At 42.6% G+C, this 25,963-nt stretch overlaps 1 protein-coding gene across 5 annotated transcripts in view; it reads right to left on the reverse strand.

Annotated features, from left to right (window-relative positions):
* CLASP1 (cytoplasmic linker associated protein 1) overlaps window positions 1–25,963 on the reverse strand; it is a 1,131,138-nt gene that overhangs the window by 573,766 nt on the left and 531,409 nt on the right. For all 5 annotated transcript variants that reach the window (XM_069224628.1, XM_069224627.1, XM_069224630.1 and 2 more), the window contains exons 17-18: window positions 19,837–20,004; window positions 15,648–15,697 (exon numbers count right to left, since the gene is read on the reverse strand). In XM_069224628.1, the coding sequence (XP_069080729.1) occupies window positions 15,648–15,697; window positions 19,837–20,004 (218 nt within the window). The remainder of the gene's footprint in view (window positions 1–15,647; window positions 15,698–19,836; window positions 20,005–25,963) is intronic.

Consider the following 25,963-nt stretch of genomic DNA (forward strand, 5'->3'; position numbering starts at 1 on the left):
TTTAGTCCCTCCATAAATCCTTTGATGACTGGGATTCTAAGAAGCGATGTTGTATGTGTAGTCTGCAGATAGGCAGATATTGCAGTGAGATGTATTTTAATGGAAGAGAATGCTAGATTAGACGTTTGTAAGTGTAATAAGTAGCTTACAATGTCCTTTGTGGAGGCATGTAGTGGTTGAATCTGATTAGTGTGGCAGTAGTAAACAAATCTTATCCATTTGTTTGCGTAACAATGTCTTATCGTAGGTTTTCTAGCTTGTTTAATGACCTCCATACATACTTGTGTAAGGTTTAAATGCTAGAATTCTAAGACTTCAGGAGCCAGATTGCTAGATTGAGCGATGCTGGATTTGGGTGTCTGATCTGTTGTTTGGGTTGTGTTAACAGATCTGGTATGTTTGGTAATTTGATGTGAGGTACGACTGATAAGTCCAACAGTGTTGTGTACCACGGTTGGTGAGCCCAGGTTGGTGCTATGAGTATTAGTTTGAGTTTGTTTTTACAATGGAAATCACTCAGTACACCTAGCACACACCGTTGGACACAAGAGATGCTACACTGGTCCAAAGCTGAAACACAAGTGTTACAGACACTGCGATAATGGGGTGGAAATCAAAGGTACAGATATATGGGACACTATCATAGAACAATTGGAGCAAAAAAACGACAACCGACCCCCCTCAACTGGACAAACGACCAATCCAGTAACAAACATGCCCGTACACCATCAACCAGTGAAGGTTAGCCAACATGCAAATAATAGCCGCAAAACTATAACTACGTTGGATTATGCACCTCCTCCTCCCCTCTCTGAACATGCCTCCTCCCCCCTCCCTGAAGGATTATTTCCTCATATAACACTGAACACAAACAGGTAACCTGCACAAACATAACAATTTATATATTGCATCACCTGCTACTAAGTTTTGAAGCGGGTTTTCTCTTGCTGGTTTAATTTCCTTTAATTTCTTTGTTTTCACTTCCTCTAAACTTTGTTGTCTTACTTGGCAGCTAATCGTATATTGAACGCTACACCGACATAATATGTAAATGGCAACAAAACAATAAATGTAAAGATAAAATGTCGAAAAAAACGGAGACGTATTCAGCAAAACGTATATGTTGTTAAACTAATAAAAAGATTTAAAAAAAAAAAAATAGTTTACGTTTGTTTTGACTTAGTTTGTTGACCAGCTAAGGAATGAGTGGGAGAGGGGGAAAAGCCTAAGCAAATATCCCTGACCAACTGATCCATAGTGCATTGCCCTTGGATTGAGGGTGTGGGTACCTGGACGCGAAGTTTTGGCATTTTGCGTTTTCTTTTGTTGAAAATAGGTCTATGTTTGGTGTTTCCCAGCGGAGGAAGTGATCCTGTAGGAGCTGGGGATGAATTTCCCATTTGTGAGTTTGCTGGTGATCTCGACTGAGATTGCCGGCTAACTGGTTCTGAATGCCTGGGATGTATTGTGCTATCAGGCAAATGTGATTGTGAATTGCCCAATGCCAATTTTTTTGTGTTAAGAGACCAAGTTGTGACGAGTGTGTCCCCCCTTGTTTGTTGAGATAATACATTGTTGTCATGTTGTCGGTTTTTACAAGAATGTGTTTATGGACTACTAGTGGTTGAAATGCTTTTAATGCTAGAAACACTGCTAGCAGTTCCAAATGATTTATGTGAAGTTGTTTTTGTTGATTGTCCCATTAACCCTGTATGCTGTGCTTGTTGAGGTGTGCTCCCCACCCCATCATGGAAGCATCTGTTGTGATCACATCTTGAGGCACTGGGTCTTGGAATGGCCGCCCTTGGTTTAAATTGATAGGGTTCCACCATTGGAGCGAGAAGTGTGTTTGGCGGTCTATCAACACTAGATCCTGAAGTTGACCCTGTGCTTGTGTCCATTGTTTTGCTAGGCCCTGTTGTAAGGGCCGCATGTGTAATCTTGCATTTGGGACAATGGCTATGCATGAAGACATCATGCCTAGAAGTTTAATTACAAACCTTACTGGGTAGTGTTGGTTTGACAGTATGCTTGATGTTATATGTTGGAACGCTTGGATCCTTTGTGGACTTGGAGTGGCAATTGCTTTTTGTGTGTTGAGTGTCGCTCCCAAGTACTGTTGTATTTGGGATGGTTGCAGATGTGATTTCTGGTCATTTATAGAGAACCCTAGTTTGTGTAGAGTTTCTATAACGTACTGCGTGTGAAGAAGACACTGTGGTTGAGTGTTGGTTTTTATTAGCCAGTCGTCTAAGTATGGGAATAGGTGCATGTGCTGTCTCCTTATGTGAGCGGCTACTACTTGAGGCATTTTGTGAATATCCTTGGGGCTGTTGTTATCCCGAACGGTAACACTTTGAATTGATAGTGTACGCCGTGTATTACAAACCTTAAGTATTTTCTGTGAGAAGGATGGATGGGTATGTGAAAGTAGGCATTCTTGAGATCCAATGTTAACATGTAGTCCTCTTTTTTTTAAGTAAGGGAACCACGTCTTGAAGTGTTACCATGTGGAAGTGGTCTGACTTGATGAAGAGATTCAGTGTTCTGAGATCTAAGATAGGTCTTAACGTTTTGTCCTTCTTTGGAATTAGGAAATATAGTGAGTAGACGCCTGTTCCTTTCTGATGGCTTGGGTACTAACTCTATTGCTTGTTTTTGTAATAGTGCTTGGACCTCTATTTGTAATAGGTCTAAGTGTTGTTTGGACAGATTGTGTGCCCTTGTGGGCACATCTGGCGGGAAATTTGTGAATTCTATGCAATAACCATGTTGGATAATGGCTAGGACCCATGCGTCTGTGGTAATGTGTGTCCAGTTCTGATAGTATGCGGTAAGTCTCCCCCCCATTGGTGATAAGTGTTGGGGTTTTGTGACATTGGAGTCACTGTTTGGTTTGGCTTGTTTTAGGTGTCTGGAACTTTCCCCTTCCTCTTGGGAATTGTCCTCCTCTATATGAGCCAGAAAACCCTCCCCTCTGGTATTGTGCCTGATAGGTGGGTCTGGTTTGCGAGGTGGAAGGCTCTGGTGTTTGTATTCGAAAACCCCCTCTAAATTGTGGCTTTCTAAATGTGCCTCTGCCTTGTGGAGAGTAGAGCGCGCCCATGGCTTTGGCCGTGTCCGTGTCTTTCTTTAACTTTTCAATTGCTGTGTCCACTTCCGGCCCAAACAATTGTTCTTGGTTAAAAGGCATGTTCAACACCGCTTGTTGGATTTCTGGCTTGAATACAGAGCTTTTTAACCATGCATGCCTGTGAATGGTTACCGCAGTGTTGACCGTTCGTGCTGCCGGGTCTGCCGAGTCTAGTGCGGACCTTATTTGGTTGTTGGATATTGCCTGTCCTTCTTCCACAACCTGCTGGGCACGTTTCTGGTGTTCTTTGGGCAAGTGTTGTATAATGTGTTGCATCTCGTCCCAGTGTGCCCTATCGTAGGGAGCAAGTAGGGCTTGCGAATTAGCGATCCGCCATTGATTGGCTGCCTGTGCTGCTACTCGTTTGCCCGCTGCCTCAAACTTCCTACTCTCTTTGTCAGACGGTGGAGTGTCTCCTGACGATTGAGAGTTTGCCCTCTTTCTTGCTGCTCCTACAACCACTGAGTCCGGTGTAAGTTGTTGTGTTATAAACACAGGATCCGTTGGGGGAGGCTTGTACTTCTTCTCCACCCTAGGCGTGATAGCCATTCCTTTAACTGGCTCCTGGAATACCTGTTTTGCATGTTTGAGCATACCCGGGAGCATTGGCAGACTCTGGTAGGAAGCGTGGGTGGATGCCAAGCTGTTGAACAGGAAATAATCCTCTATTGGTTCAGAATGCATTGCTACATTGTGGAACGTAGCTGCCCTGGATAGTACCTGGGTATATGCAGTACTGTCCTCTGGAGGAGACAGCTTTGTTGGGTAAAAATCTGGACTGTTATCTGATACTGGTGCATCATATAAGTCCCATGCATCAGGATCATCCTGTGTCATCCCTGTATGTGTAGGTGACTGCATTGGAGGTGTTCCCACCGGAGACAGTTGTGGTGAGTGTAGTGGGGAAGGTTGTGGAGAAAACCTTGGTGGTGGGGGTTTTCTCTGGCCACCTTCGCCTTCGGCTGCATTTCTGTCTCCTGAAATGCCAGTTTTCTTTTGGTTTTAATTGGAGGAAGAGTTTGTACTTTTCCAGTCTCTTTCTGGATATGCAACCTCCTTTGCGTATGGTCTGGTTCATCCATACTTATTTCCTGCTCAAACTTGTGTCTTTCATGCATTTGGCTGGAAAGCCCTTGCTCTTCTGTGTAAGAGCTTCTTTTCGGCTCCAAAGCCGCTTTTTTTCGGTACCAATGTCTATGAAAAAGTCTTTTTCGGTTCCGACTATATTTTTCTCACTTTGGGTGAGTCGAACTCTCTGGGTCGAGATCGTTCGGTGCCGGAATCTCGACCGGAGTCGGAAGTCTTCGGCAAATCTCTGGCCTTTTTCGGTGCTGATGTTTGGTCACCTTCTATTCGATGGGTTAAGCCACGGCCTGCTGGCGGTGGCGTCCCCTTGGCCTTAACGATCTTTGTGTGAGTTTTGGACGGGGCAGTTTTACTCACTGTTCTCTGCATCGTCGAGGGTCGCTCACTTTCGGATTCATCAGAGTCTGTCCCCTGGATGGAAATTTTTTCCTCCTCTCCGACGTCGAGTTGTTCTCTCGGTGTCGACACCATTTGCAGTCTTCTCGCTCGTCGATCACGTAGGGTCTTTTTAGATCGAAACGCTCAACAAGCCTCACAAGTATCCTCCCTATATTCTGGTGATAAACACAGTTTACAGACCAGGTGTTGGTCTGTATAGGGATACTTCGAGTGGCACTTCGGACAGAAGCGGAACGGGGTCCGGTCCATTAGTCTTCGACGATGGATGTGGTTGGGCCGACCAGGCCCCGCTGAAGAACGGAAGCCCCGAAGGGCCGCCGGAGCGCATCTGCGATTGGTGCTGATACAATAACACTAAACCGGTACTGAACGAGAACAATACAGTCAATTTTGTGATATTTAGCTAACTTTATCGATTCGAAATACGGAGCGAATAGGAACACGTCCGAACCCGATGGCGGAAAGAAAACAATCTAAGATGGAGTCGACGCCCATGCGCAATGGAGCCGAAAGTGAGATGTGATTATAAGTGATATATATTTACAAATGTACAAGTTTTTTCAACAGTTATATATATAGTTTTCATCAACTTAAAACGGCTACAGGCTCCCGGGGTGGCGGGAGGGCGCATGTGAATCTGCAGCGTCCCATGCCACGACCAGATGTACACTGGGTAAGTGACATTTTCCGTTCGATGGCAGGTGTAGCTGCAGATACACATGCTGTGCATAGACTAGTAAGCAGTTCTCCCCAAAATCGGTGGCTTAGCCTGTAGGAGTTGAAGTTGTTTGAAATAATGTTCGTAATACTGCCTGACCTACTGTGGCTTGTTGTGTTGTTAACACATCTACACAGTAGTGTTTTGTGAATGTATGAGGTGTAGACCATGTGGCTGCCTTACATATTTCTGCCATGGGTATATTTCCTAGAAAGGCCATTGTGGCACCTTTTTCCATAGTGGAGTGTGCCTTTGGGGTAATAGGCAGTTCTCTCTTTGCTTTAATATAGCAGGCTTGAATACATTTCGCTATCCATCTGGCAATGCCTTGTTTGGATATTGTATTTCCTGCATTAGGTTTTTGGAAGGCTACAAACAATTGTTTTGTTTTGCGAAATTGTTTTGTTCTATCAATGTAATAAATTAGTGCTCTTTTAATGTCTAATGTATGTAAGGCTGTTTCAGCTACTGAGTCTGGCTGTGGAAAAAAGACTGGGAGTTCCACTGTTTGGTTTAGGTGGAACGGTGAGATAACTTTTGGTAAAAAAATTTGATTTGTGCGTAGAACCACTTTATGTTTGTGTATTTGTATAAAGGGTTCTTGTATAGTAAATGCTTGTATTTCACTTACTCTTCTAAGAGATGTGATTGCTATTAGGAAGGCTACTTTCCAGGTTAAGTACTGCATTTCACAAGAGTGCATGGGTTGAAATGGTGGACCCATGAGTCGTGTTAATACAATATTAAGGTTCCCTGAGGGAACTGGTGGTGTTCTTGGGGGTATGATTCTCTTTAGACCCTCCATAAATGCTTTGATGACTGGGATTCTAAAGTGTGATGTTGAATGTGTATTCTGCAGACGGGCAGATATTGCTGTGAGATGTATTTTAATGGACGAAAAAGCTAGATTTGTTTTTTGTAAGTGTAATAGGTAGCTTACAAAGTCTTTTGTGGACGGCATGTAGTGGTTGAATTTGATTATTATGGCAGTAATAAACAAATCTTTTCCATTTATTTGCGTAACAATGTCTTGTAGTGGGTTTTCTTACTTGTTTAATGACCTCCATACATTCTTGTGTAAGGTCTAAATGTCCAAATTCTAAGATTTCAGGAGCCAGATTGCTAGATTGAGCGATGCTGGATTAGGGTGTTTGATCTGTTGTTTGTGTTGAGTTAACAGATCTGGTCTGTTTGGTAGTTTGATATGAGGTACTACTGACAGATCTAGTAGTGTTGTGTACCATGGCTGGCGTGCCCAAGTTGGTGCTATTAGTATTAGTTTGAGTTTGTTTTCACTCAATTTGTTTACTACGTACGGAAGGAGTGGGAGAGGGGGAAAAGCGTAAGCAAATATCCCTGACCAACTCATCCATAACGCATTGCCCTTGGAGTGAGGGTGCGGATACCTAGACGCAAAGTTTTGGCATTTTGCGTTTTCTTTTGTTGCGAATAGGTCTATTCGTGGTGTTCCCCAGCTTTGAAAGTAAGTTTGTAGTATCTGGGGATGAATTTCCCATTTGTGGGTTTGTTGGTGATCTCGACCGAGATTGTCGGCTAACTGGTTTTGAATTCCTGGGATGTATTGTGCTATTAGGCGAATGTGATTGTGAATCGCCCAATGCCAAATTCTTTGTGCTAAGAGACACAGCTGTGATGAGTGTGTCCCTCCCTGTTTGTTTAGGTAATACATTGTTGTCATGTTGTCTGTTTTGACAAGAATGTGTTTGTGGGCTATTATTGGTTGAAAGCAAAATACTGCTAGCAGTTCCAGATGATTTATATGAAGTTGGCTCTGTTGATCGTCCCATTGTCCCTGAATGCTGTGCAGGTTGAGGTGTGCTCCCCACCCCACCATGGAAGAATCTGTTGTGATCACGTATTGAGGCACAGGGTCTTGGAATGGCCGCTCTTGGTTTAAATTTATAGGATTCCACCATTGAAGCGAGGAGTGTGTTTGGCGGTCTATCAACACTAGATCTTGAAGTTGACCATGTGCTTGTGTCCATTGTGTTGCTAGGCACTGTTGTAATGGCCGCATGTGTAGTCTTGCGTTTGGGACAATGGCTATGCATGAAGACATCATGCCTAGAAGTTTCATCACAAACCTCACTTGATAGTGTTGGTTTGGGTGCATGTTTAGTATTACATTTTGGAATGCTTGTACCCTTTGTGGACTTGGAGTGGCAATCCCTTTTTGTGTGTTGATTGTTGCTCCTAAGTATTGTTGTATTTGACACAGTTGTAGATGTGATTTCTGGTAGTTTATAGAGAACCCTAGCTTGTGAAGGCTTTCTATAACGTATTTTGTGTGTTGTAGACACTGTTGTTGAGTGCTGGTTTTTATTAACCAATCGTCTAAGTAAGGGAATACGTGCATGTGCTGCCTCCTGATATGAGCAGCTACTACCGCAAGGCATTTTGTGAATACTCTTGATGCTGTTGTTATTCCGAACTGTAACACTTTTTAATTGGTAATGCACGCCTTGGATTACAAACCTTAAGTATTTCCTGTGGGAAGGATGTATGGGTATGTGGAAGTAAGCATCCTTGAGATCTAATGTTGACTTGTAGTCCTGTTGTTTGAGCAAGGGAATCACGTCTTGAAGTGTCACCATGTGAAAGTGATCTGATTTCATGTAAAGATTTAGTGTTCTGAGGTCTAATATGGGTCTCAGTGTTTTGTCCTTTTTTGGAATTAGGAAATACAGGGAGTAAACACCTGTTCCTTTTTGATGGTTGGGTACTAGTTCTATTGCTTCTTTTTGTAACAGCGCTTGGACTTCTAGTTGTAACAGGTATAAGTGCTGTTTGGACATGTTGTGTGCTCTTGGAGGCACAGTTGGTGGTATTTGTAGGAACTCTATGCAATAACCATAGTGGATAATAGCTAGGACCCACAAGTCTGTAGTTATGTCTTTCCAATTTTGGTAATAATCTGTGAGCCTCCCCCCCACTGGTGTTGTGTGTTGGGGGTTTGTGACGTTGGAGTCACTGTTTAGTTTGTGGGTTTTTTGGGCTTTGGAATTTCCCTCTTGTTTTAGGGAACTGTCCACCCCTATATTGTCCCCGGAAGCCTCCTCTTTGGTATTGGCCCTGGTATGTGGGTCTGGCCTGTGAGGTAGAGGGTTCTGTGCTTTGGGCCCGAGACCCCCCTCTAAAGTGTGGCTTCCTAAAAGTGCCTCTGCTCTGTGGGGAGTAGAGCGCGCCCATGGCTTTGGCCGTGTCAGTGTCCTTCTTTAGTTTGTCTATTGCTGTATCCACTTCCAGCCCAAACAATTGTTGTCCGTTGAATGGCATATTCAGCACAGCCTGCTGGATCTCTGGCTTAAATCCGGGGGTACGTAGCCACGCGTGTCTCCGAATGGTGACCGCCGTGTTTACTGTTCTGGCCGCCGTGTCTGCTGCGTCCATAGCTGATCTTATTTGATTGTTGGAGATGGTCTGGCCCTCCTCTACAACCTGTTGGGCACACTTCTGGAATTCTTTCGGAAGGTGTTCAATGAAATGTTGCATTTCGTCCCAATGTGCCCTGTCGTATCTTGCCAATAGGGCATGTGAATTGGCAATTCGCCATTGATTGGCTGCATGTGCTGCCACTCTTTTGCCTGCAGCATCGAATTTCCGACTTTCTTTGTCGGGTGGTTGTGCATCCCCAGAAGTTTGTGAGTTTGCCCTTTTTCGGGCTGCTCCCACTACCACTGAATCAGGAGTCAGCTGTTGCGTAATGTATACCGGGACCGTAAGGGGAGGTTTATATTTCTTTTCCACCCTAGGTGTTATGGCTCTGCTCTTGACTGGGTCTTGAAAGACCTGTTTGGCATGTTTTAACATGCCTGGTAACATTGTCAAACTTTGTTATTGGTTATGTGTTGATGACAGGGTATTGAACAAGAAGTCATCTTCTATAGGTTCTGAATGCAATGCTACATTATGAAAAGTAGCCGCCCTGGAAACCACCTGCATGTAAGCAGTACTATCTTCCGGTGGTGATGGCCTTGCCGGGTAGCAATCCGGACTATTATCAGAGACTGGTGCATCATACAGATCCCATGCATCTGGGTCATCTTGGCTCATCCCTGGGTGAGTTGGTGACTGCACCATTGGTGGTGTTGCTATTGGGGACAGATGTGGTGAGGCCGGTGGCAATGGCTGTGGAGAAAACTGTGGTGTTGTTTTTTCTTTAGCCACTTTTGCTTTTGGCTGCATTTCTGCCTCATGGAATGCGAGCTTCCGCTTCATTTTAATGGGGGGAAGTGTACTTAATTTCCCCGTGTCCTTCTGTATATGGAGCCTCCTCTGTGTATGGTCTGGCTCTCCCATCCCCAATTCTTGTTGTAATTGTGAGGAGAGGCCCTGTTCCTCCGTATAGGAGCTTAGTTTCGGCTCCGGGCTGGGTTTTTCGGCACCAAAACTTTTTCTGTAGTCTTTTTCAGCTCCGAAGAAACCTTTTTGGCTTTCAGGGTACCGATTTCTCGGTGCCGGATCGGTCGGAGCCGGTATCTCGGTGCCGAGTATATTCGGAGCCGGTATCTCGACCGGAGTCGGATGTCTTCGGCTGCTGTGAAGCCTTTTTCGGTGCCGATGCTTGGTCACTGTGCTTTCGGGTAAAGCCATGGCCTGTTTGCGGTGGCGTCCCCTTGGCTTTCATGATTTTCAAGTGAGTTTTTGCCGGGGCTGGTTTACTCACGGTTTGTTGCCTCATCAACTGCTCACTCTTGGGCTCGTCCGAGTCCGAATCAGGAAAGGAGAATGTCTCTTCTTCTTCGACGTCGGGTTGTCCGGCCGGTGTCAACGCCATTTGAAGTCTTCGAGCTCTCCGGTCCCGCAGCGTCTTCTTCGACCGAAATGCCCGACAGGCCTCGCACGTATCCTCTTTGTGTTCGGGGGGACAAACACAAATTACAGACCAAATGTTGGTCTGTATAAGGATACTTAGCGTGGCATTTAGGGTAGAAGCGGAATGGGGTCCGTTCCATGAGACTTGAAGACGCACGCGGTCGGGCCGACCAGACCCCGCCGAGAAGTGGAAGCCCCGAAGGGCTGCCAGAGCTCTTCTTTTCTTCAGTGTCGACGTGCTATCACTAACCCGATACCGAGCGTAAACAATACAGTCGAATTTTCCAATTGTTAACTAACTTTTCCGAACCGAACCACGGAGCGAAGAGGAACACGTCCGAACCCGATGGCAGAAAAAAAACAATCTAAGATGGAGTCGACGCCCATGCGCAATGGAGCCGAAAGGGAGGAGTCCCTCGGTCTCGTGACTTGAAAAGACTTCTTCGAAGAAAAACAACTTGTAACACTCCGAGCCCAACACTAGATGGCAGGATAATGCACAGCATGTGTATCTGCAGCTACACATGCCATCGAACATATATATATTTATATATATATATTTTTTTTTTTATCAACCCTAGGTAAGACCCAAGACTTAACTGGTTGCTTGAAAATGTCAGCCGTGGACTTCAGCATGCCCTTTGGCATTGGTAGGAACTGGAGAGTTTGCTGTGTCTTTGACTTTGCCTCAGGAATAAATCATTCCTCAACTTCCACTGTATGCATATCAACCTTATGATTTACAGCAGCCCTGCATAGTGCCTCATGCTATGTGGTGGTGTAATCGAGTGGATGGTTTAGAGTGGTATAGCTCAGGATCTGTATCCCCTTGCGTGTCAATGTAGTCCTCCTAGGGTTCATCCAGTCTATCGGGATCACCTTGTGGGTCTGGGAAATAGGGATAGTAGTACAGCTCTCTGTTTTCCCCAGTGCTGTGTTCTCCCTAATGAGGAGGTAGTGGGTGAACCCTGTCATGGGAGCGTTGTAGTGATGCTGATAAAGGTGGACATGTGAATGGTATTGTCAGAAGAGGGAGAGTAGGAGGAGGAGGAAGAGAAAGCAGTACTGCAGGAATAGGTGTTAGCTGAGGGGAAGAGTGCAATAGGAGATGAAGAGGGCAGGTGCCTTTGTGCTTTTTATGTGGAGGCTTGGGAGGCTGAGGCCTATATCTCCTCGAATGCGTCTGTAGGTGGGAGTGGTGACTTGGTCACCACCCTGCCGGTACCTAATAAATATTATCTTCTGTCTGGCGTCAAGTTGTACTTGAAGCTTTGTTAAAATGGGCTCAACAGGCTATTCTTTGGGCTCTGTGGCGGCCTTTGCATCCTTTGGTGTTTTCAAAGCCGGAGTAGTCGACATAGTCTTTGCCGACAGTTTATTCAGTACCAAAGGTGCTTTGGAGTCTGATGACGCTTTCGATGCCTTTTCTGGTTTGGAGGCAGAAGGTGTTTTTGGTTTTTCTAGTCCCGTGTTTATCTACAAAGGCTTCTATGATGTAAGTGCATCTTGTTTCGACGCCGGCTCTGAAACTGGCTTCAAGTTGGAAGAAGTTAGTGCCTTCATTTTTTCAGTTGCCTTGGAGGCTTGTTTGGGCAGAGGGACGATTGCCTACTTTTTTGCCTTTGCCGGACTCGTACATGGTCTGAGGTAGTCGGGTTCAGTGAGCTTGTGTTTGTTCCTTAGTTTTCACTAGACTGTGTGCTTGTGAAGCTTTCGCCACTGTAATTACATGCCTTGTTGAAGTCAGATCTTTGACTTCCTTCAACGCCTAGTCAAAGTCGGACCCCTGTCCGCTGGTGCTGAGAAGGATTGGGACGCCTTGGACCTCTGCACCTTAGTCATTGTCATGATGGGCCTCAGCTTTGAGGTCCATGTCTTCTTGTAGTTGCAGTTGTCAGTCCCTAGAGATATTGAGTATCTCATTCATTCACTGTGCCTACATAGTTGTGTGGGCCCACCATCTCTCATTTCGTTGTCGAAGAGTATTCTTCAACTAAAGGCCAGGCAGACATCAGAGGATGCTTCCTCATTGTTAAGAGGCAGACAGACAGGTTGCAGACTGCATGGTGGTCTTGCTTGGAGTACTTTGCGCTGCACTTGGGACAGTAGCTTAAAGGTGTTTTTCTATCACTCCGAAGTATCAAGTGAGGCCAATCGAGTGAGAAAATCGTTGACGCCAAGGCTGGGAGAGTGAAAACTCAGAATTCGGTGATCAGCTGGTTTTCCTATATTCTTCTGTCGAAGTATGGTGTATAGCAGTCACCTAAGGGTCAGTGAAACCACACCGAAGCTGCAATCACAGAGCTCGGAAAATACCAGAGGGCGGAGAAATACAATTTAACAAAGAAGATGATGAGCATGTGCAATACAGACTATGGGAGGAGTCGCTATACCTTGTGCCTCAAAACACTTTTCAAACAAAAACAACTTGCAATGTCCGAGCCCAACACTAGATGGCAGGAATATGCTAAGCATATGTATCTACAGCCAAAACATGCTACAAACAAAGTTCTTAGAAGGGTGGCCCACATTAGAAATAAGGCCTAATAATCTTGACTTGCGTTTTAGGAACAGGGGGTGGAGGATGGGGTAGGAGGATACAGAGCAGCCAGGGAAAACAACTAGAAACAACTAGAAATCAAAACCAAGGCTTACATAAAAGAGAAACTAGAGAGGTTGCCAATATTAGAAGACACTTCATGGGCTATGCACAGGCTATTTCTACGAAAGCACAATTTTACACTGAAATTATCACTGTCCATTATCTTAGAAGGGTGGCATATTAATGAACTCAACAATGGCTTTGATATTTCCGTGGGCAAGTATGAAGCTCTCTAATGGTGGGATGAGTGGAGCTATTTTAATAAATACCAATCACATGGTAAGTTGTGTCCTCTGCATTTTGCAATATCAGTGAATATTGCCAGGCTTACAGAGAGTTCGGTATGAAACTATGAACTGACCTGGCAGGAGAGGCCTATGCAGTATGACAGGTCTCCTGGAGTCCGGACATCAAAAGGAAGAGTCCAGTGCTATGGACTCCAAGAAAAAAAAAACTTTATGCATCCTATTGTACTCTTTAGAAACTTCAACACAGTTGTCACACAATAGCTTTTGACTTTCAAGGGGCAACAAAACAACCTGAAACCTTAATAAAAAATTATTCTTGCTCTAGTGGACCAAATATTGCTAGTTTAGGGAACACGTGGCATCTGTTCATTTACCTGGAACAAGAAGCCTCTTGCTTGCAGGATAATGCATAGTTTGCAGAATGCCTAATGCACTACAGTATGTGCAGCTTTTTAAATAAACAAAAAGGGATATAGAAATACGAAAAAAATGCTTGCTGATAAAGGAAAATAAATCCACGCAGGTGCCATCAGAATAACAAAGCTCCCTAGAAATTAAAATCATTCTCAAGAGCTTTAGTAAATATTTATTTTGCTGCTGTATATTTAACCAGTCTACCAAATAGGTAATTCAAGACTGAGCTGAACTTCCCATACCATAAATATACTCTATCTACAACCTCAGAGGAATCTAGAAGAGGTCTTGTATAATGAAGCTGAAGTAGAAAATGCATTGCTACATCCAAGATGACACATACACACTAGATGAAGACGATTTACCTAATCTGATGAAATCATTGCATAAACAGTTCGTGTCATGCAAAACACTGATAGATATGTGTGCAAGTTTCAAGTTTGGAGCACAAAGTAAACATTGATATCAACAACAAAAAACAACACTCACCACAAGCACCGTCATGGAACAGGATCCAAACTTTTGTACCCCAGTCACAGGTCTTGGACAAATCGCAAAGATTTAACACAAACTTTATAAAATATTATCACTGTGTCTGCTTGGAGTTTGAAGCTAAAATCTTTAACTCAGTCTTGTGTCTGTTTCAGCAAGTTGTTTCAAAATGTTAAGCAAAATCTGGCATTGATATCCACCATATTAGTTCTTTCAAGAGGCACCTGAGAGTTGCTTCATAGACGAGGTTCTGGAAGGAAATTCAAAGTCCTGTATGATCTGTGGTGTAAAGTCAACAGAGTACCTCAAGGAGAGTCCAGACAAAGCCCAAAGGGGCACAACCTAGGTAAAGCTTACTTTAAGTTTGAATGCCACCTTGAGCAAAACACAAAGTAAGAAATAAAACCTTATATCAAACCACATTGCTGGAGCAAAGGAGAAAACCCGCTGCCAGCAAGCACAAGAAAGAGCTCACCAAAGCTGAGGGGCGCAAATAATAGTAAACATTGCAGAAGGAGTTCAAAGGAACCAGAGAAAGTTAGAGCTCACAAAAATGTTAAATGGATGTGACTACTTCAAGGGGCAGTGTGTGAATCTATAACCTTGAGGCATGGTGACAGGCATTGTACTGGGATAATTGGCTATGCATCACCAGGGCTTGAAAATTTCATCACTTTTGTTCAGCCTAAGAATCGTGTGAATCTAGAGGAAAGGGACAGGATGCACAAGTCAGTGTAAGCCTCAAAACCAAGACTAAATGTACCTTCGTTAAAGATATATTGGTATCACCCCCAGAAAAAAAATATATGAAAGACGGTCTAGGGTTTTACACTCACACTAGTTCAGGGTCAGCACAAAAGTTCCAAACTGTTTCTAGAGGCACAGACACTCTGGAAGTAGCAAAGTAAAGCTTGAAACGGTATAGAAATAGGTCTCACAATATTGGGCATAGCTCATCACAAACTTCAACAGGCTGGTAACACAAGTAAAGACAGTTGTCAATGAGATATACTAGCTCATTTCTATATGTCAAAGAGACATTTCTGTCAACATTAGATAAAGGATTCCTGCCTTTCTATAGTCACTTGTGAATTAACACACTAAGAAACTGTACCTTAAAGCATTCAGGTGTAAAGGCCATCCATTATAAGTGAAAAAGAAAAATTGAGGTTTTGCTCATATTTTTAATAAAATAACACAGCACTAGCATCTGGAAAGCAGGAGTAATCATGATATCACCCTGCTTGAGAGAATCCTTTTCAAAGGGTGGGAGGTTCTCACAATGATAATACGACAGATGAGGAATTATGTATGCTACTCAAGGAGAGGTAACAATGATAGTTAACTTGAATAACAACAATATTTTATGTTGTAGACAAAGAACATAAACCTCACGGGAGTACTAGCTACACTTCGCAAACAACCCACTTTCTGTGGGCAAATATAGTCTGAGAAATTGTGTGCATAAAGTAGATCTAAAGGAAGGGGGTCATCAAGTCTGCTGGAAAGAAATCAACGTTATTGCTATATAATAGCCACAACAGAGATGGGTGAACCCCACTTAAAATTAAATGATAATGGATAGTCACGACACTGGTGCCATAATCACGACACGTAAAACACAACGGATGGCCCATGAACAAGACTGTCATGCCTATAAATCACTGCATCGTACCACTGGGTGTTAAGGTCTTCCTTAAACCATGTTTCAGGCCTTACCTCTCGACGTTGTACCTCCAGTTGGACTTCTTTTGGCAGATAGTGGACGGCTGGGAGGAAATATATACATATAATTATTACAGTGGATCCCACATCTGAACGGTGACAGCATGTAAGAGAAATATACACAAAGTTATTCCTGTGGATCCAGCATCTGGCCGGAGACAGCATGTAAGAGAAATACAAGTGTAATTATTACAGTGGATCCAGCAATCAAACCCAGGCAAATGGGTTTGGTGAGCTATAGACAAAGCATGCAATTGGCACAGTGGATGACAAACTCCTGTAACTCAAAGCAGCAGTATTACTTAGAAGGCAAAATCCATAAGCTTCACAGGACTTCACTCACCCACCCAAAGTTGATGTGGGTCCCTGTCAATTTTTGTTTCTAAATATGATTTTTTTTTTTGTTTTTGTTTTTTTTTTAGAGAGAAATGCTTGAGGACAACATTATTTCTTCATGTAGTACCATACAATATCTGAAATCATGACAATAATTATAGTTATGAGAAGACATGTCAATCTTTCCTATGAAATATTGGTTTCTTACAAAATATATTTTTCTGTAGTACTGCAGCTTTAAGAGTGCATTATGATAATAATGATTTAAGCATATAAACCCATGCATATTATTCTGAAGCCGTCACATTACATCACCAACAGCAGCAGCCTAAAGCCTTGAAGAATTACATACTTACTGTCAATAGCACTTTTCAGTTGAAAACTGAATTTCCTTGACACTTCCTCCTCTTTGAATGTTCTACAAGCATAATCAGATCTGAAAAAATGTTTCAGAAGCTTCCTTGCATAAGTGGTGCTGTTAAGGTTCTAGATACAAGTCTGTTGAACTCTACCAGATATGACATGGCAGATCCACCTATATTTGTGCTGTTCGATCCATCCAATTTGCTGTTGTTCACAGAGGGATTTGGAAAACTATGAAACTCACTAAGGAAATAATACATTCACAAAGAGAACTCAGACCAGATTTCCAGAGAATGTGGAGATAGGAAGCTAATGAGAAGTCTGCAGGAAAATATAATATCCACCATGAAAAAAGCATTACCAAAAATCACTTCTTCTGATGGATACTTCTGCCAGCTCACTGCTCATCTTTGAAAGATTCCAACAGCAATGCCAATCATCAAAAGGAGGGTCAGACTGAAACACCACCTCATCCACATAGGGAATTTATGTAGCCCTAGTGAATACACCCTAAATTCTGGATTGTAAATCTAAGCAATAGTACCTTCTAATGGTATACAGCATGACCACATTGCTGACTGATAAATATCTACCACCTGCACTCTACTAGTAAATACTGACTCTTCACTACTATACTTTAGAGTGATCTTTCTAATGTTCGGTCTAACATATTTAAATGCAAACAAGTATTCAATGAAATATGGTTCTCTAATGTACTGCCTTTTATTTTATTTTACCAGCACCACCTCCAAATACCTGGTCATCGAGTGTGAAATCTGTTCTGTAAACAAAAATGATGCACCATCATCAGGTCAGTTCTGTTTGGAGGCTTTGGCCCTCAATGGGTAAGGAGGGAAATAAGCTCAGAGTTACCTTTTTTGCAATATAACATGACAAAAACACTTGGAAATAAGAGAAGAATGCATTCTCTGGAAAAATCAGGATATAGGGGCATCTCTAACAAAGTTGGAATGTCATCCACTTTCATAGCAGAAGTATGAGTAATATGAAAAATATGTCAGAGCACAGAGACACAAAGGAGACACTCTTATCTGTTCAAAAAGTGAAATTATTAATGCCAAGTGTAAATCTCATGGCACCAAATTGAAAAAGGATGATGGAAATGTAGCGACCCCTTTAGAAGCTGATGTTAGGGGGAGTCTCCCAGGGTGACCAATAGATCTGCTATGCACCAGATCCTGCTTGCCTGTCTGGAGCGAGCAGGATCACCCATGCCTTGTTTGATCTCACTTTCTGAAGGGTTCTCAGAATGATAGAGTAGGTGTAACCCTAAAATAGGGCAAGGCTCGGTTCTATCTCGAAAGCATCCCACAGCGACCTCACACATGGAATGTGAAGAAAACTAAACACGTACACTTCTTTCTGGATGAAGTTGTGACTGTATCTATCTAGGGCCAACTCCAATCACACAAAACAGCGCTGAAAACATTGCAGCCTAGCTCCCACTCACAGTGGATTCTATTTTAGTTATTCTATAATTGGCTTAATGCATCCGCCCTTATATTTTACTCCTTATCATGATCACAGTATTCACAGATGTCACCACTGTGTCTCCCGTGTTGAAGACTGTCCTAACTATGTACTTGGAGGCGTCCTTACCATCCTTGATTGGCAGCGAAAAATTTACCTTTCTTATAGAATTGGAGATTTTTGGTCACTAAGGCCTAAATCTCCCACAAAGTGGGTATACCTGGCTAAAATAAAATAATACTTTTTTCTTTAAGTGTTAAGATACATGTGGCACAATATTTACACTGAGAGAGCCTACCTTCTTCTATTCCCCATTTGGGGAGTAGATTAAAAGGCATTCAACTTCAATTTTGATAAATGCAGTAAAGGATGTTAGAAGGATTTGGATCACAAGGCATCAGAAAATGCCAGAACAGGAACAGTCTGATGATTGCAGATAAGGAGAATGGCTTCTCTCAAGCTGCTAACGCATGGTCCAGAATGTTATCTTTCAAGATTACTCTCAGCTAACAGGCATTCAGTCAACAGCGGTAAAATGTACAGTGAAAAAATCCCTTCAGATTGTGTGCATGCCAGCTATACCTGCTGATTTACCTAATTAATGCTGCAGGCGTGGGATCAAAAGGATACTGAAGATCGACTTCATGGGAGGTTTCTGGCCAACATCTTGTCAATTATATTATAAGCCCATTTCAGATTATATGTAAGGCAGAAAGATGCCGGCATCACTGTTATTATCATTTCTCAGATGAATTATCTCTCAGAATACTAAAGGATCACTTTAACTCGAAAGAGCCTCCAAAAAGACACATGCATGTGGCACAAGTGTATGTTCCACCTGTCTTTTGTCTTCAGAGTCAACCATTCATTTCTTGGCTTCCCTGAAAATAGCATTTCTCAACAGACTCTCTAAATCAACATCACAATCAACACAATGGACTCTCATGGAGCCACATTAGCTCAATGTTTCTGTGTACTGCAGTTTCCTGAACTCATAACTCTATAGTCTAATTCCAGAACAGGGGCCAATAGTGCCATATGTACTGAAAAAAATTACTATCAAGAGAGCTACAGAAGGCATGCCATAAGCTGAAGAATTAGCTTGAAACTATCCAACCTAGATTCATTTGAAGTCTAGAAGTTGGAGGAATCTATTGTAGAAAAAGAAAGTGGCACAAGAAATAGATTCTTCTTCAGAAAGGGAACAGACCCAAAGAAAATTCCAAAGCTAGTCAAAATGGAAAACAACATTGGCCACACAAGTCCTAAGCCTGAATGAGGCTAGATATTTTCTTCAAGTGCCTTTTTTTTATAAACTGAAACTGTCTTCCCTCCTGAAAATTCTCTTTAGGTTGTGGAGTTCAAACTTACATTTACTGGGCGAACGAGTCCTCAGACATTTATCAGACGTACCTGGCCTAAGAATAATTTGGCCTTTCTCTTCCTTATCTATTTGGTCTACATGCATGTCCCAGGAAACTAAGTCATGTTAAATACCAAAATAACAAGAGTGGTTTCGGAAATTCAGAGACCAAATTGTGGCATTAACCTTGAGAAGATGGTATAAAGACCAAAGTGCTCGGGGAGACAAGTCCTTTGTCAAAATACCTGATTTCTGTTGAAATACATGCTGAAAAACTGCATGAAGACGGCAACATTAACAAAGGAAGCACTGGATCCCCTCCTCTGTGGAACTCCAAGAGGAGGAGCTCACATTACATATATGGGTGGGACTGTTATTTATCAGCACCGTCCTATCTAGTGGAGACTAGCAGATCAGTGAATAGAGTCTCACAACACTCTTAGTGACATAAGGGAACTACTGCTATATAGAACTGAAATTTGGAAGTTCAATTGTAATCCTTGAGAAGATTCAAATGAGAGGAATCTGTAGGAAGAAACATTTCTCTCCTTATCTAAGCAGACATGCAAAGCATTTAAAATATGAACATCCATGTGGTGCGTGCACTTTTAAAAGCAAATCAAAACTTACTTGAGGCTCTCTTGTGAGCTGGAAGATGAACGATCCGACTGGGGTAAGGACATAATGCTGTCTGCACTCTTCAAATGGGACTGGAGGGCTTTCTGATAGGAAGACTCCAGTGTGTTGAACATCTGTTCAGCCTCTTTGCTAAAGTGACTGTGGAAGCTCCAGTAACACCTGAAGAAAAGAACTCAAGGTGCTATATTCTACCAGACCATTCTACTTTTCAACTTTACTAGTATGAACAAAGAACCGTGGCAAACACAAAGCAAAAGTAAATAGAAATACAGTCAGTTAGTGTGAAGTGACTAACTGGTCCTTTTGATCAACAGGAAAGCAAACAACAGGTTATACATTGGAATGTTGAGCAGCAGGTCATGTTTAACACTGCCAATTGAAGTGGATACTGCTAATTCACTAGAAAGAAGAAATGATGACCAACTTGGTAATACATTTGATGCTAAAGACTAGATACAACATATTACATCATCTAATTTTCAAGCGAAAGCCAATGTTTGAGACCCATCGGAGTTAAAAACTTTGAGACTACCAATACCGCAAGAGCACGTTTATTGTACGTTGATTTCAGTACCTGCATCTGGGGCTCCGGGTACAAAAGGCATATGTCAGTAATGTTTTTTTTCATTTGGGAAGGGTACCCTTACCAATTCAATAAACTCAATCTGGTTAGGTCACAACAGAGTTCTAAGAGAATCTCTGTTCACCACCTGGTACCTATGACAAAAGCAGCAGGGAATCAGTAGATAACTGCATGCTAAGAGCAAGCAGTACAACAATTTTAAAGTAAAGGACACAATACAATTTCCAATAGAGAAAAATGTAATGATCAAAAAGACAATAATATAATCAAAATAGGGAAACCATATGAATTTTTAAAGTTTTATGGAAAAGTGCAAAGAAAAAGTACAGTGCCAATCATACACCACTGAGATTTTAACTTTAGTTATTTGTCTTCATGAAGCTAATTTTGCCAGAGTATGCTGAAGGGACCAAGGACAGCTAACTGATCCAATTAATGTTAACAGGGGCATTTGTCAGGAATGCGTGTTGGCACCAACTCTTTTTTCTATTTGTGTGAACAATGTTGTCCAATTTCTTTCGTCCCAGCCTGCTGATGCTCCTGTGCTTGGGAAGGATAGAAGAGTGAAACTCTAATTGCTTATGATACCTTGTTAGTGTTGAAAACTAGGGGTGGGGAGCTCCAATCACTATTAAATCACTTTGAAGATTTCTGTGCACTGCAAGGTCTTGAGATGAATACAGCGAAGACCAAATTTATGGTGATCACTCCCCACAAATCCTATAGGGGAGGCCCACCCTGGGTGGGGTTATGCTTGAACAAGTTAGCACCTTTGAATACCTGGGCATCAAGCTGTCAGACAGAATGTCTTGGAAAACACATGTGAATAAGATAACACTAAAACACAGGCAAATGGTTGGAGCACTTCTGAAGGAACACCATTTATCATCTATCAGACCTGTAGTTGCTGCTTTACAGATTTATGATCTGAGAGCTGTGGGTTCGTCCTTTTATGAGGCAGAATTAGGGGGGTTTGAAAGCATCAATGATTTCAGTAGGACTGATAATACGTTTTTGAGGAAGCTCGTGTCCTTGCCCACAAACACTCTGCTTTACTCCCTAAAATGAGACATGGGTGTTAAATCATTTTTCGATAAAGCTAAGTTACAATCTTTGTTATTTTGAAGGAGAATCATGTCAGCACCTGAACTGTCTTTGTATGTAAATGTGTTTAGGGAAGTCTGTACTTTTGACAAGTCCCATAAGGGCTCTTGGATTTTGTGAAGAAATTACTGTCTGAAATTGGGTTACGAGAGGTGTGGGATTACTTTGTATCAGAGCCCATACCCTCCAAAGATTCAGTGAAGTTGCGCTATTGGGAGTGGGTAGCGTTGACTGAGACCTCTTTTCTCTCTAATGGTCGGCCCACAGGAGAGTTTTTGGATTTGAAATTTACAAGGACACTGGAACCTTACTTAGACTTTATCACTGTGCTGAATGACAGGAAGCTCTACATTCAGTTTAGACTTGGTTCTTTCTCACTTAATTCCCTGACCAACATTTGGCAAAATAGGGCTATGCCCACACCATCATGTCCCATTTGTAAAGTTGAGATTGAATTGGTAGCAGATGTATTTTTTGCCTGCCCAACATATGCTCATTCTGAATTAAATGGATGAGTCTAATCAGCAGGCGGCTGGGTACCCATGATCATGTATCAGCTTTGAGAATATTAAGATCAGATCCCAGTCCACTCTTTGCTAGCGCAGTTGCCAAACTTTTAGGGCACATGTGGTGTATTAGGGGGAAGATTTTCAAGGCTATGTCATGCTAACATTTTAATATTTTTTGTTTCAGTTGCTACTTGTATACATTCCCTATGAACAAAGTGTCAGTCCTATTGCTGTTGCACAAGCGTTGTATATTTAAATACTTCTCTGATTTTTTTTCTTTTTGTTTTCTAATATATGGTGTTCAAGGTATACTTGTTGGAGCTATGAGAGACATGTTAATCTATTTTTTAAGATGTGATTTAATGATGTACCTTTTAAATTATTCTCTGTTGCATGTAAACCTTTTATGGCATTTGATGCCGAAATAAAGTTATTTGTTACAAACGTCACTGTTTACAGTTGACAGGGACCTAGATACGATTTCTGTGTGACCGCACTGGAGAAGAGTTTGGATATACCAAGAAAGTAGTCCTGGTCAAAGTATAAATGTTCTGATTTAGGGTCTGATCAGGACCTTGGCAGATAAGATACTCTATCACAAATGTGACAAATGTCCCGTCCATAGTATTACAAGTTTTGTTATATCATATGGAACTTGTAAAACGGCGGGGTCTATCTTTCACATTTGTGACGGAGTATCCCATTCACCAAGGTCATAATCAGGTCCTTAGTTTTTTTTATGGAAGCTGAAATCTTTCAACAGTACAACTTCCAAGCATGTGGCCGGCAACGGTCCCTCAAAGCCAAATATGTTGCCATTAAGCTTCCATCGAAGGCACTGGTTTGGCACCAAAAGCTCAGAATGGAACAAACCTGGATTTTGCAGGTCAGATGGATTTGTTGTTTTGCCAAGTCCAAAGTAATCTGATATAGTCACTTTTCTGGGAAGTCAAAATCTGCCAGGAGAGCATGCTGAAAACCATAGCCAGACAGTGGTCTTGGAGTCTGCTCACCTTCACTGCTAGGTCCCACCAAAACGGCTTCACCGAAGGAAAAAGCTCAGAGCAGGACAAACCCAATTTTGTTGCCCATTTAGGGTGTTCCCTTTCTATTTATACACAGCACCTTTTTTATTATTACTACTACTACTAATAATAATGATAGCATTAATGATAATTATAATAATGGTTAATTAAAACCATTACAATAGCAGTAAAACTAAAATATTTAAAGTAAAACAAAACTGACAATCAGTCTCCTTAATTTCATACTTTAAATAAGCAGAAACATTAAAACATACAGGCAAGATAAGCAGTAAATCTATTGATTAAAAGAGTCTACTTCCTGAATCTGACCAGTCAGCTTAGTCAGTGCTATTCTTTTCAATTTACTTAGACAGTAAGCTAACTGCATGTCTTTAGTGCAAAATTCTGCTACAGCAGAAGGACAGGTTTTAATCCCCAGATGACGGAAGGCTGTGAGCAATAGGCCTTTTCTTTCTACGTAAAGACTATGGCAACAACAAAGGATATGGCCATACTTTCCTTACACATAACACAGAACTTACAAGCATCTGATGATCTTTGTTTTTTCCAATGTTGGTGTATCTTTTCAACATCAAATTGTCCAAAATTGAGTTTTGCATAACATTTTTTGAATTTCATTGAAGAGCTTTCTACCACATATGGATGCACCATGTTTTTACTATAAAGAGGTAAGTATACACCATAGCATTTAAGCAGACAGGTTATTCCTTGACCCACAGGTTAGGTGGGGCGACTTTGGTCACAGAAATCCGGGTACCTCCAAGTCCTCTTTGAGATAGTAGAAGAGGAATTGCAGCTGGGATGGGCTACCAGTCTCCGTCCACAACGAGCCAGCTATATCCTTTGGTGGAGGCTGGAGTCTATCTTGGGCAACCAATATTGACTCCAACAACACTCCCGGGCCTGGCTGACTCGAGTTCAACTTTGGGCCACTTTTGAATGGTCTTGTGAGGTGTCCAGTGGCAGTAAACGGAGATTCTTACCAAGTGTCTACTGACCAGCCAAGGTGGGCTACATCAGCTTTGTTGGCCATGGTGCTGGTTCCAGGGGGATCATTGGAGTCACTTCTTTGGTCTGGGGAACAACTTTTCTCAGAGCCAGGTACCACAAAAGCACAGTCCTCTCTCTTTGCTAGCACAAGTGTGTAGTCCAGCAGGTAGTGGAGCCTCTGTTTGCCAAGCCAGGGGTCCTCATGGCAGTCCTTCTTTGGTCCTTTTTCTTGTCCAGATGTGACTTAAGGCTTAGGGTGCTAGGGGTGCCGTATTTATGTCCTGGAAGTGCCCTGGGGGAATCATGCGGTCTCTAGCCAATGGACTACCAGGTCCCCTCCCTCTTGGTGACAACTTTCCGATTATGTGTGGCATTTAGAAATTCCCAGGTGCACTATTCTGCCCTCTCTCAAAATGTCTGAACCCTTCTTCAGATGTTAGGAGCTTAGTAGCCCACCCTAGGTGTGGGGCTACCTGCGGACTACGCACACACACAGGAAAACCAGTTTGGGCACTGGTCCCCTCTCTCTGTTCCCGCCACCAGTCTGTCTACCTGACCAAAAGGCGGCCTCTCAAGCGTATGATCACCATTTGACCAACAAAGGCAGCTTCACCTTCCTTTAAAACTTGTCTTTTGGGCTAACAACCTGATTGACTTCTTATGAACAGGCACTAAGACTATGCCCTGTAACAGGATGCTATTGTTCCTAAGGCTGGGAGTCGTTCACACTACTCCGCAGGGAGACAGAAAGCTGTATGGTGGCCAGTGACCATGTGAGTCCACTGGACAAACTAGGTAACAGTCTATTCCTATAATGGCGACATTAAATTCGACTTGGGAATCAAGGCTGGTTTAGTACCATGATTAATTTGATAACTTATGGTACCCCACACCTCTGTAGTCACATTCAGAAGTTAGCTGGGCTGAGCGGACGGCCATTAACTCTTTGCTAGGCAAAAGGGCTACTAACTCTCCCACAGCAAAACAACAATTTTAAAATTGTTGCTGTAAGGATATTATATATATATAAAAATAAATATAATAATATATGCCTGCTTAGTATATACAGCTTAATGCCTTAAGGCTCGAAAGGCCTTCCTTAAGGGAGATTACAAATACTGATAATGGAAGTAAGTGGTTTGCCATTGGTTTGAATGGCAATCTCGAACTAGGAGTGTTATCACTGTCCTTCCAGTCTGCAGTGACAGGCTAAGAGCCATTTTGTATTTTGTCACGCAGACGGCTGCACCATCAGTGCTGCAGTCCTGTGTGGACACTCTGGCTCTCATGCCTTGGAATGTCAGTCTCTCTCAACTGAGGTTAGTCAATTCGACATACACAGTGTAAGGTGTCAGAACACTGGCACAGAGGTCTGGTTACGAGGTCTCAGTGCACTCTAAGAGTCGAAAAACCAGCAACAACCGTCCAAAAATGTGGGGGGTGAACGTGCAAAAAGAGGCATTTTCTTTACAGTACTTAACAGCATAGGTGTGGACGTTGACCAGTTCACATCCTCCACAATACCTTCACAGTGTGGAAGATGTCAATGTGTCATACTATGTTTTCAAAAAGAAAATACTTCCAGTGAAAATAACAGAAGTATTTTGGGGTGGGAGGCAGTGGCCCAATACTCTTCTGGCACATCCCGAGGTGGATCAGGGGTGTTTACCCCCCCCCCTCTGCCCACTGAGGACCAGAAAGCTAACTAGGCACCAGCGGATGTGCAAGGCACTGCTTTTTGTGGTGGGACGTGGCCCTTAGGGGCCCAAGACTGTGTGGCCCCAGCTCAGGTGCATGGCACAATAGTCTTTCTGTCCCCACTGGGGGTGCAGATAGGGGATGTTAACCCTCAATCTGCCCCCAGGGGACAAGAAGCCCACAGGTCA

Source organism: Pleurodeles waltl, chromosome 3_1, assembly GCF_031143425.1.
Source record: "Pleurodeles waltl isolate 20211129_DDA chromosome 3_1, aPleWal1.hap1.20221129, whole genome shotgun sequence".
Lineage (NCBI taxonomy): Eukaryota > Metazoa > Chordata > Amphibia > Caudata > Salamandridae > Pleurodeles > Pleurodeles waltl.